The following is a 12,992-nucleotide window of genomic DNA, read 5'->3' as shown; positions in this document are numbered from 1 at the left end:
CTGTCCTTTTTCCCAAGATAGTTTAATTACATTGAAAGTGCCCCTATAAATTAAGTCAAAACATATAGTCTAATATGTGGCTCTGTGTTGTATACAGCACCCTTCTGGTAAATAATAATAAATTTAATGTCTGCCATTAACTAGATGGCTTGATATGTGCCAGTCACACTGCTAAGACTTTATGCACATCTACAATCAGTATAAATGTCCTACAGGAAGATATCATCCAAACTTTCAGATGAGGTCTAACTTCTGCTAAGTAGAAGGAGGTTAAACGCTTGCCCATGGCCACCCATTAAATAGTGATGCTTGGGGCGCCAGGGTGGTTCAGTCAGTTGGGTGTCTGACTTCAGCTCAGGTCAAGATCTCACAGTTCGTGGGTTCAAGCCCCATGTTGGGCTCTGTGCTGACAGCTCAGAGCCTGGAGTCTGCTTCAGATTCTGTGTCTCCCTCTCTCTCTGCCCCTCTCATCCTTGTGCTCTGTCTCTCAAGAATAAACATTTCTTTAAATGCTTTAAAAAAAAAAAGTGATGCTCTATCTCACACTCTGATTAGTCTGGCTCCAAAGATTTTACACAATAAAATACTTCAAATTGTTGGATGTACCAGTGGAGAAGAGCGGTAAGGGGCACTTGGGTGGCTTAGCTGGTTAAGTGTTTGACTCTTGACTTCATGAGGTCACATTCTCACGGTTCAGGAGTTTGAGCCTCATCCTGGGCTCTGTGCTGATAGTGCAGAGCCTGCATGGGGTTCTGTCCCCTCCTCTCTCTGGCTCTCCCGCTTGCTCTCTATGTCTCTCTCAAAATAAATAAAAATAAGCTTTTTTTTAAAGAGCAGTATAACAAGATTGTCAATTGAAATTAAGATTGAGCTACCAGGCTTACCCTGGGGTCTCACGGTAGCTGACTTTTACTCTCTTGTCTCTGGCTGGCTGGTCATCTGTGAGTAGCAATAAGCTAAACACCTGAGAGGGCACTTGTGCATTGAGGTCTTGAGAGGAGTTAAAATTGTTCCCTTTCCCCAGTTTTAGAGATTGAAGGGCGAGAAGCATCAACCTTTGGACACAGTCTCAGTGACCTGTCGGCATGGGTGAGGCCCCTACTGTCTGCCTCAGTCAACTGCAGGGACTGAGGCTCTCAAGGTAGAAGCATTAATCTACCCATGTTGTGTGCAAATCCCAGTCAGCACAGATGGGTTATTGGGACCCATGTCTTCCCCAAAAGGTGGGGCCAAGATGAATCTTTTCGACCCATGGCAGATGTCCAAGTTGTCTGGATAAACCCAGGAGGCAGAGTATAAATGCTGACCCACTGCCATGCTTACCCACTCCATGTAAAGAGACTGCCTCAGTTTCCTGATGTGCATTCCTATCTTCAAGAACTGTTGGATGTCTTGGCCTCCTAGGCTGGACTGTGCTTTATGGTTGGCAACCCCCGCTTTCTGGGACTAGCACTTTGAGTTCTGTGTCCAATGCCATTGGCCATGATCATTGCTGCCTTGCTCTACTCACCAAACCAGTTCTCCTTGAACATGTGTATTGAACAGATGAAGCACAGGTCTCCTATGCCTTCGTTTGAAGGCTGTTTTTACCTGCGGCCCACCCTCACAGAGAACAATCTTGCAGCATAGCTCATCCATCTGGTCCTGTCTTCACGCATCTCTTACCTACTCCCCATCCCACCAGCTCTGGGCACAGGCGCCTTCACACTGGTTTAGGCAACTACCCTCCTGTGTTCCCCTCTATGCCACCTCCCAGATTTGCTCACCAAAAAAAAAAAAAAAAGAAAAAAGAAAAAAGAAAAATAGGGAAGTGCCTCCCACTTCTTTGAAAAATCTGACTGGCCCTCCCTGTGGCATACGGACAACCCCAGATTTCCAGCTCTTTAATCCTCAAAAGGTACATCAGAGATACTAGCAAGGGAGAAAGAAGAAAAAAAATCCCTGCTTTTCAACATAAATTTAGGCAAGATACGTCACAATCAGTTAAATGTGGAGTACTTGTGCTTATAAAAATACCTCTAAAACATGACTTCTGGTATGTTAAGATGCACTGTTTCGTCTTTATTCTGATAGAATGAGAAAAATTTAAAATAAAAGAATATGGAATCAAATTTAAATTTCCTTCACCCAGAACCTCCGTGAACATTTTGTCCCTATCTCCCAACTATGGCAGCAGGAATTTTTTTTTTCCCTACCACATCCTTACACAGGAAAAGAAGGGAATTCTAGGTGTGTACCTTAGCACGAATCAATGAAAATAAGCAAAAATAACACTTGTCCTTCTGCCACTTCTGAGGAATAAAGTAGAGATAAAATCAATCGTGTGTATAGAGTATCTTGAGACCCTGGGGACAAGGTCTTAAGAAGACATATGCTATCTCTTTTTGCTCTCTCCTTTTGTCTCTTAAAAGAAGCTGATTAACTCAAAACATATGCCAGAGGGACAGAATAAGACCAGGAAAATCATTTAAGTAGCTAAAAATTCTGTTCCACTGGGCCCCAGAGAAAGATAAAACCAGAATATGCCCACTCTGTCCCTTGGCAGAAGGCGGCCTAGTTTGTATAAGTTGTAAGTGGGAATCAATGAGCTCTTCAAAGAGCACTGAAATCCCTTTACCAGCACACACTCCTACAGAGAGAGATGAGAATCGATACCTCTCCTAATTCTGAAGCCCAGTGACACAGACCCCAGGCCAGCTGCAACACTAGCCTGGAAGAGGCTGTTGGCCTGGGTTTCTGGGAGCTTGATGGATCCTGAGAGCTTTCCTCCACTCCCCTTAGCTGTGCTTGGCTCCCATGGGCCTCAGGCCTCCCAGTCCTGGTGGGGAGTTCTATAAAGTAGAGTGGATTCAGTGCCTCCTACTAGCTGACATGGAGCCTATCTGTTCTCTGGGCTTCTCTGCTTGCATGCCTCTTCTCCAGCTGGACCTTTCTGATTCATTAATAGATCTTCTACAGCTTTCTATTCTGCTGTGTGCCCTTCCTGGGCTCGAATTGCTTGCTTGTGTGCTGGTCGGTCTCATTGTGAGCAGGCTCTTTTGCTTCCTAGTTGCATTTCAAAGCCCCTGCGACTGTGCTTTGATTTATTTCTCTTTAATTTTTTGTATTTAGGTAAGATTGTACCTAGAGTGACATGCACAGACCTCGAATGAGTTTTTAATCAATGGGTTTTGGTGTAAGTGACTCTTTAATCGAGAATTAGAACATTTCTACTAACCTCAATAGTTCCCTCCTGGCCCCTATTATTGAATTCCTTTACATAGGCATTCACCATCCTGATTCCTCAATCTTGAACTTTACATAAGTAGAAACATAGGTATGTACTTTTTAGTGTGTAGCCTATGTCACTCAACGTACTTCTGAAATCCATGTTGTTGCAAATATCAGTTGATTACTATTAGGCTGTTGTTGTTTTTGCTGAATAGTATTCCAATGTGTGAGTATATCAATATTTGTTATGTTTCTAGGCTTTGAATCCAACATCTGGAGGAGATTTCCTGACCCTCTAATAAATTAGAGACAGAAAATTAAGGTGCAAGAAGATGGGAAAGAGACTATAATATCAGTGTGCTATCAGATGAGTCTATGCCACCAGTTAATGAGAAGCTTCATTTCCTTTCCCTGTGCAGTGATCCCAAGCCTAGAAAACTTGACAGAACACCAATTTCACAAGGCAGAAGGTTGAAGAGACCACAGACCGGCCTTAGACCCTCTGAGGAAAGAATACTACTCTACCTTACTGTAATAAAAACCAAGCAAAACCTTGCTACTATTTTAAGCCCAGCTTAAATGGCATCTCTAGTCTCCAGCTTTTCCATAACCTTGAGGGAAAGTGATGCAATCTCTCCTTCGTGTTCATACAACAACTCATATGGACTTTTGTTGCAGTTTTTACCATTTTGTACTACTTAGGTTTCTTTGCAGACCTGACTGCACTTTCTAACAGAGTAAACTATAGACTCTAAAAAAAATTGGAGGGAGTCATCCTTTTCCTTTTTATGAGATTACACACACTATATAAAGGAATGGACACATGGATGAATGCCCGGATGGATGGATGGATGGATGGATGGATGGATGGATGGATGGACGGATGAACGGACAGATGAATGGATAGACGGATAACTGGATGGGTGGATGAGTGGATGGGTGGGTGGATGGCTGGATGAAATTGTATGCAAATATTGTCATATTGCCTATAAATGAATGACCTGTCTGGTCTTTAGCAGCCCTCAGTAGTATCAGGACATTGCTTTCTCTCACAGTAGCTCGCATTCTCATTGGTTCTGGGAGTTCACATTATTCTGTTCTCCAATAGGCAAATGCCTAAGTACCATCTAGAACTGGTTCAATCTCCTACCCATCAGAAAGTAGCTTCCTGATGTCTCAGTAAATATTGTCATAGGAGCTAGAGGTTGGACAGAGTCACAGTTAATCTATAACCATGTAGCCCAAGAGTCAATTTGGACACCATGATAACCTTCTCTGTACAGGAAAGACCTGAGTACAGATGAGTGGCAGTGCTTCTGCTATCAGCAGGAGGCTGGTTAAATACAGCCTCACAGGTAACTAAAAGGTGATGCTGAGCCCATTAGAGAGTTTTGTAACACTGTGAATAGCATTTAGTACTCAGCTGTTTCTCACCCACCTCTCAGATTGTCCCAGCAGGAAACAAGTCTGTGGCTGTCATGTTTACAGTTAACTAATGTTTATTTATATTTTAAAACAAGGCATTCACCTGTCACACTGTAAAATAAATGCTCTACTCTTCAATTAGAGGTTGTCAGAGTAGAGAGAAGTCCTGTTTGCTATGGGTTGAATGTGTGTATATCTAAATGTGTATCAGGTAAAGACCTCTTTCCATGTAAGTCTATCTCTTTTCTCACAGAGGCTAAGGCTTTTCTCTCAAAGAATGCACTGTTTCCAGGCCTTGTCCGTAACATTGGTGTTCTGCTGTACAGGCTATGAACTTGCTTCTAGAAGGGAGACAACAGAGGGGTACCAGTGTTTCCTTAGATGGGGATAGTGGGGGTTAGCATGAAAATATTGCACATTTTGAGCAATCCTTGTAGAACAAGGATTCTTAAGGGAAAAGGACACACTTTATTCTCTTTGCAATAAAGTAGTAGCTCACTAAATGTGAAGTGTTTAAACCCTACACATTCGAAAGAAAGGTCTGGTTCTTGGTTGGCTCCTGATATATCACCTTGGCATTCTTGGAATACTCTGCTAGATAAGAGTGTCTCTTTACCTGAGTCTTGGGTCATGCCAGATGGCTGATGCTGACAATGTGGGCTCTGGTGGTGGTCTTGGGCCATTAAGTGTCAGTTTGACTTCTAAAGGGGCTGGAGTCTGATTAACTAAGACCAGACCTCTGGAGCACCATGGCCATAACTGAGCTTCACTGAAAACCCTGGACATCAAAGCTCAGATGAGCTTCCCTGATCGGCAGTCCTATCCGTGTTCTCACACACCACTGCTGGACAATTAAGCATGGTCCATACAACTCTACTGGGGACAGACATACCTGAGAACCTATACCTGTCTCTCCTGGATTCTGCCCTATGTACCTTTTACCTTTGCTGATTTTAATCTGTATCTTCTCACTGTAGTAAACTATAATTATGAGCACAACAGCTCTTTTGAGTTCTGTTTGTCCTTCTGGGGAATCAGTGAGCCTGAGGATTGTCTTGAGGACCCCAATACCCTCTCTCTCAAAGAGTAAGTGATAAAGAGAGGTTGGACTGCAGGGCAGAAAATAGGTCAGAACTGAATGCCAATTCTTCCATACACCTCCTGGTGACCTCAGTGAAATCACTTGACCCCTTATTTTTTTTGAGATTTCAGTAAGATTCTATACTAGATATTCATCTATAATTTCAATAGATTTTCGCTGAATGAACCACTGTTTTTATTTTTGTATTCAGGGAAGGGGCAGATGGAAAGAGAGAGAGAATATGGAGCCTTATGCAAGGCTCCATCCCATAGCCCTGGAATCATAACCTGAGCCAAACTCAAGAGTTAGATGCTCAACCGACAGAGCCACCCAGGTGCCCCAATGTGCCACTGTTTTTATCATCTAGTATATGTTCAAAAAGTGGTTAATGGTAGAGGTGATTGCTTGGCTCATCTGTAAGCTTATCCACCCTATTCCAAGTTCCTTAGGTTAGGCAAATAGTCTAAACTTGGACATATGCCCCTCCACACTTCTGCAGAGAGTATGTTCACAGTTTGTAGTCAACAAATGATTGTTTTCATACAGTTACTTGCCCACCATCGCCTCCTTCATTAATCTTGGGCCTAGGCCTCTGGTTTCAAATACAGACCTTCATCAATTTATGATGAGATTACATCCTGTTAAACCCATCATAAACTGAAAATATCACAGATTGAAAATGCATTTAATACATCTAACCTACTGAACTTTGTAGCTTAGCCTCATCTATCTTACATGTGTGTGCTCAGAACACACATTAGCCTACAGTTGGGCTAAATCATCTAACACAAGGCCTATTTTATAATAAAGTGTTGACTGCTTCATGTACTTATGTTGAACTCTGTGCTGAAAGTGGAAACCAGAATGGTTGTATGGGTACAGAACTGTGGTATGTGTTGGGTTGCTTATCCTCCAGATTGTCTGAATGGCTGGGAGCTGTACCTGCTGCCACCTCCCAGCAGCATGAGAGACGATTGTACTGCACGTCTCTTGCCTGGAAAAGGATCGAAATTCAAACTTTGAAGTATGCTTCCTACTGAATGTGAATCATTTTCACAGCATCGTAAAGCAGAAAAATGGTAAGTGGAACCATCAGTAAGTCGGGGACCAGGCTGTCTATCATCTGTTTTCCTTCAACTCTGCAGTTGCTAGAAGCTTGGGACTAAAGTCAGTATATAAAAGTAGCTAGAGTAGTGTTAGAATCATCTTTGAAAATGAATATATACTAGGTGAACACGAATATTACCACCTAGAAGATTTCTTTCAATCATGACTTAATAGATAGATAAAATTCTCCCTTGACCAATAACTGAAAAACCAGGAAAATGGGATAAAGTGTAATTTTTTGCACAGCTTTCACCTAGGAGTACTGAGCCAATGGTTTGCCTCTGTGTGGATTAAATTGAATCTCCTCCCTCCAATCAATCAATGTTGAAGCTCTAATTCTCAGTACCTACAAATGTGACCCTATTTGGAGAGAGTTTTTGCAGATGTAGTCAGGCCATGCTCATTATGGTGGTCCCTAATTAGGTCACCTTAATCCAGTGACCACTGTCCTTAGGAGAAGAGGGAACTCTGTACACAGATACACACAGAGATGATGGCCATATGATGACAGAGGCAGAGATTCAAGATAGATTGGCTGTCACCAGCCACATTCAGGGCTCCTGGCAATCAGCACAAGCTAGGAATGGGCAATGGAGGTTTGTTTTTTTTTTCCTAGAGCCTTCAGAGACATCATGGCCTGCTGACACCTTGATCTTAGATGTCTAGCTTCCAGAAAAGTGAGAAAATGTGCTTCTGTTGTTCTAAGCCACCCAGGATGTGATAGTTTGTTATGGCAACCCCAGGAAATGACTGCATCCCCCTTTAGAGCTTATCACACCCAAGTCTTTCACTTGTATCTGGGTTTCTTTCCTTGACAGAAAGTAAGCTGTCTCTTAATAGATGGTAGAGACCAGCTAAGAGTGTAGAGGCAGAAGGAAGAGACTCACCCTGGGACTTCGGCCAATACTGCTCAGGTAATACAGGAGTCCTTTGGCATGGTAGATTGTTGGCTGAAGATGGGCACTGGGAGAGAGCCATTGTCTGTTCAAATCCTCCCCTTTCAGTGAGCATCTGTGACTGCAGGAACAAACAAGTAAATAAATACTCATTGAGAAGAAAATAACTTGAGAAAATAAAGCTTGACAAGACAAACAAACTAATGAATCCAACGTCCTTCTGACTTCTGCCCAATTGGCATCAATTGCAGATGTCCAGAAATCTGCAGATCTGTCATTTAAGCTCCCGAAGTGTTGTGATTATTCACAGCCCTGGAAAGAACTGGAAGCCATATTTGACTTTTTGACTTGATATTGGGTTATCACAGTTTTAAGACTGAGTTTGGGAAATGTAGTTCCCCACAGAGAATGAATTCGATAAATTGCTCGAGGCTCTGGGACCTTCAATTCTACAAATAAGTAAATTGTGCTCAATCTGTCATGTGGGGCGTGTTAGATACGATATTCCAGCTGGCCCAGTAACTCTGCCAGGTGGATATTATTCCATCCCAATGAAGAGACTAAAGCTTAGAAATGATTACATAAATGGCCCGAGATCACATAACTAAGAGCTAGGCTTTACATCCAGGTCTATTTGCATCTAAAAAAAGCATAAGGCTCTTTCCCCTATCACCATGCTTCCTCCCTATCCATACAGATGACACAAAATGCTTGACATTTACCCAGAGAGCCAGAGTATCTTTTTCAAAAACATCATCATGGATGGGATAGAAATGAGCTCAGAATCCATCCTCTCATTTGGGAAATGGAGACCTCCACATCTGAAAGTATCAAGTTACTTTGCAAAGTTGACACAGCTGGTTAAGACAGTGCTGGCTGCAGTTCAGAGGGAAGGAAACTAAGATGCTGAGCTGCCAGGTAAGATCATCCTAAAAGAGACCCTCAGAGATGATCAAGAGACCCCCGGGCTCAGGGGAGGCCCCCAGCAGTCCTGCTAAGATGCTACTTACTCAAGAGACCTAACAAGAGAGATGCCAGGAATTGAGGGGAAGCAGTATAGCATCCCCATCAGTCTTTCCCATTCCCAATCCACACCCCCAGCTGTCCTCTCCTTCCATACTCCAAATCCATCAAACTGGTTACAGATCCCGCTGAGCAATTGTGTTGGCCATCTCTTTGCTGGGACTCCCCACAGCTCCGTCCCTTTCCACTCCCTCAACTTTCAGGGAATCAGCACTGCAGGGAAACTTCTGACCCCCAAGCCATCCCATTCTGCTCCTACTTGGTGCAATGGTATCCAGAGATCCCCTTCATCCGAGTTCTCATAAAACCATTTTGGGTGAGGTTTTACTGTTCTTTAGTTATTTTTACATCTCCGTCCTTGGACTATGAGCTTCCTGGGGGCAGGAACAGTCAGTTTGTTCCCAAGAAAACCCTAACATAGTAACTGTGTTAGAGTTTGTATTCAGTAAATAATTTGTAATGGATAAATGCACTAGCATTTTAAATACAGAACCAGATACGTTTTCTGTGTTTTTTTTTAAATCACTATTTTCAATAAATCTTGGAGGTGGAAGGAAAAAGGTTCAGCCTCCTTCTTTTACCACTTTCTCATCTTTGTGTTTCTGAAATTATCTTTAAATATTAGTTTCCTGCTGCTTGTCAGCCTCCTCTTACAGCTCACTGGGAACCAAAAATCTTTAGATTAATCATTTATCCCGATCTTGCCATTAAAATATTTTGACTTGAGAAATGGTAGGTTTTTTCATCTGCCTCTCTGACTTTTTTGTTCCTTTCTTGCTATTTTTTTCTCCCCTCCTCTTTTTAATAGCAAGGACATACAGAAATTGGGTTTATCTGTTCTGCCTGGTGACCAGGGATAGAGGTAAAATATAAAGGAGCTCTTTCCTGCTGATAGCAACAGAAAGAAGCAGGCGCCTCCAGACTTGGTCCTGAGTATACTTGCTGTGTTTAAATGAATTTCTTTTCTCAAATCAAGGTACTTGCAGGCACAATATCCCAGATCCTCAAGACACTAACTGCTCTGTGACTCTCCTTGTCTTGACCTGGATTCGCATCAACACTGGGGATTTGTTTGTTTTTTTCTCTTGATAACATCCAAAGTGAAGAAATCAGTCAAGATTCCTTAAAAGCATTTGTGTTTGTACAAATGAATATGCAGGCATTATATGTGTCCAATAGCTGTCAACTCCATGTCAACTCTCTTTTTCCACATGCTCCATGGAGACCAAGTACAGAGGCAATGTCTACATGGGAAAAGCCCATCGGTCACCACATAGTAAAAAAAAGTAATTCCAGATTACAAGTTCCAAAAACAGAAAAGCAAAGTGTGTTCTGCCATCAGAATAAGCCCTGGGATTTGGTTAAGAAGTCCCAGTCTCGAATTCCAGTTCTGTCAACAGATAGGGGATTTGGCATTTCTTTGAGAGTCAATATTCTCATAGGCAAAAAGATAGATAGATGAGAGAGAGAGAGAGAGAGAGAATGCCTACCCTGCTTCCCAAAATTATTTTGAAGATAAAATGAAGTGATATCTCCATGAAGAAATATCTCTATAACTCAATCTCTACCTGTGTGCCTACCTCTGTCATGTCCATACCTACATCCATTTGCACATCCCCATCTTTATCTGTTTTTATATTTTCATCCATATCTATAATGCTCAGGGATGTGTAGCAGTATTGTACTATATTCATTGGCTCCTCACCTCATCCTACTTTTCTTATGGAGAATAATGAAGGAACTGTATATTCCAGTTGGTCAGAAGAGATAATCTTGCCTAGGCACCCCAAACAGGAGACTGCAGTCAGTTTCAATTACCAGTTGTTTCGAGCAAACTTAAAGGTGGAAGCAATGAGACTAAAAAGAAAGGGATTCATCTAAGAAAAAACTGCAAGGCAATAACACTATGAATTGCTAATTTGACTTTGGGTCATTAAATAGTGCAGAGGGCACTGGTGGAGCTCACCTAAGATTATAATCTTGTAGACTTGTAGAAGAACTTGGGCCACGAAGACTGAGGGAAGCTGTTAGTTTTGGGTAAATTTTGTTTTCCAGGTTTGGAGACAATGCTGCATTCCCTTTGTACCCACAGGCTGTGTGGATTTGGAAGCCCATATGCTTGCATTTGTATTCAAGGCTCTGTGTATGGCTATGATTTTGAGAGTATCTCTGTGCAGGCCTATTGTTTCAGCCATTCCTCTATTTGTGCGATTGCAGATTATCACAATATGTACTACACGTAACTTGAGTGCTTTTCCTTTTAAAGCGAATCCATTTGCTTCCAATCTCCAAATCCATTTGGCATTTTGTGTTAATAATATCAAAGATTCATGCAGTCAGAGAAACTGCTGCTGTTCTTCCCAGAGATTTGTTTTAAGCATTTGAAGACGAAACGCACCCCATCTTATTATCTACTGTAGCATTTCTGAAGTGACAGCTGCTCCCTCTATGTGGAGAGAATTAGCAGATGGACAGCTATGACTGGCTGGCAATAAATTCAGCGCCTCTAATTTCTGAAAAGGGGTCAGCCCTCAAATAGAGTTTAAAGTCCTGCTTTGCTATTAAGAATAAAATGGTGAGCATTGCTTTTTTCCCCCATTGAAAACTGCAAACTTACGGCGGGAGGTAAGGGCAAACATTTCATTTTGGTTTTAATATGTGAAGCTATGTGATCTAACTAGTCTTCACTTTAGTTTTTAAAGTTTTAATTTAACTACAGTCTAGTTTAAGACAATGCTTATATGCACTTAGTATGCACTAAGTGACCAAGCAGCTGGTTTGTTCAAGAATGTTGCAATTTGAGACTTGAAAATCCTACATCCCAGGAAACCCCTCAGTCCCTGGTAAACCAGAGACATTGGTTCCCCTCTAGCTAGATCTCAAATTCTGAAAGGTGTTTCAAAGGGGGTTCCTGGGGAGCTCAGTTGGTTACCGTCTGACTTTAGCTCAGGTCATGATCTCACAGTTCATGAGTTCAAGCCCTGCATCAGGCTCTGTGCTGACAGCTTGGAGCCTGGAGCCTGCTTTGGATTCTATGTCTCCCTCTCTCTGCTCCTCTCCTGCTTGCTTGCGTGCTCTCGCACACTCTCTCTCTCTCCAAAATAAACATTAAAAAATAATAATAAAATAAAAGGTATTTCAAAGGTAGGATCCAGGCCAGAATTTGGCCTGTTCTGTATTGACTTTGAACTTTTTAGGTGGGGCCTGTCCTCTCCTGTGAGCCTGCCTATTTTCACCTCTGACTGCTTTACATACATATAATATGCCTGCTCTTTTGAGACATTAGCAGCCTGTGTCCAGGAAGTCTTAAACCTATGGGTTTGGGTAGGACATATTCCTTCCTTTGGGAAAAAAAAAAAATACAATCTCTGATCTCCTCAAAGTATGATCAAGCAAAAGCATCTCGACTGAAATTATTCAACAGTGAATCAGTAGCACCAATCCTGAGAGGTCACTGAACAAGGGCAATGGCACGGGACCCTGAGTAAAGTGCAGCCTCCAAATCCAGACAACCTAAAGGGAAATGATGTCACTAGACTCCATTCTTTTTAACATCACTTGCATATTTATGTATCTGCTAAGAACAAGGATTATTACCCTGGTCAGAGACTGGGAAACAAGTGACATAATCGAGGACCTTGACGAGCAGACCCTGAACTACCAGGACCCCTAAAACAAAGAAAGCATCACAAGTCAGGGAAAGAAACTGGAAAAGTGAGTCACTTCCTAAAAGAGAATCTATCAAGCTTCAGTCAGACAATAAAATGATTCAAAAATTCCCCCCATCTATCTGTGGCTGATAAATGGAGAAATGGGGCCCATCAGACTGAATTAATGATGCCAGGTTTGTTAATATTAGTCCCCTCTCCCCCCACCCCCCACTGTCCCTGGCATAGCAAGCTTTGAAATCTAAAGAGAAGCAGTATGTTTGAAATGTAGCAAGCAGCTTCACTATTCCCTGAGCATCCTAGTAACAGGAGGCAGCATGGGTGCAGGAGGGGAATATATATAAAGGTAAAGAGATACATGGAAACTTCTGGAATAAGGCAGAACAGTAAGGGGTACTATCAGCCAGACACTGCACCCAGGGCTTTCTAAACAAACACAGCTTGGATAAAGAAAAGCGTGGGGGGAAGAAAGGGTAACAAACGGCAGCTTTGTCTAAGGACCACGGTTGTTATAAAGCTACAGAGAATCAGGGTAGCTGAGGCCATGCTAACATGTTCAAGGTATTTTTTTTTTTTTTTTTG

General features: G+C 42.2%; 1 protein-coding gene across 1 annotated transcript in view; it reads right to left on the bottom strand.

The window, feature by feature from the left end:
* Nucleotides 1-12,992, bottom strand: part of AGBL1 (AGBL carboxypeptidase 1) — a gene marked incomplete at its 5' end in the record, with an annotated part of 692,079 nt that overhangs the window by 340,568 nt on the left and 338,519 nt on the right. The window contains one exon of the mRNA XM_077774253.1: nt 7,711-7,840. Coding sequence (XP_077630379.1) covers nt 7,711-7,840 — 130 coding nt within the window. The remainder of the gene's footprint in view (nt 1-7,710; nt 7,841-12,992) is intronic.

The sequence above is a fragment of the Crocuta crocuta genome, unplaced genomic scaffold, assembly GCF_008692635.1.
Source record: "Crocuta crocuta isolate KB4526 unplaced genomic scaffold, BGI_CrCroc_1.0 scaffold7, whole genome shotgun sequence".
In the NCBI taxonomy this organism is placed as follows: Eukaryota; Metazoa; Chordata; class Mammalia; order Carnivora; family Hyaenidae; genus Crocuta; species Crocuta crocuta.
This window is presented reverse-complemented; position numbering and strand designations above follow the sequence as displayed.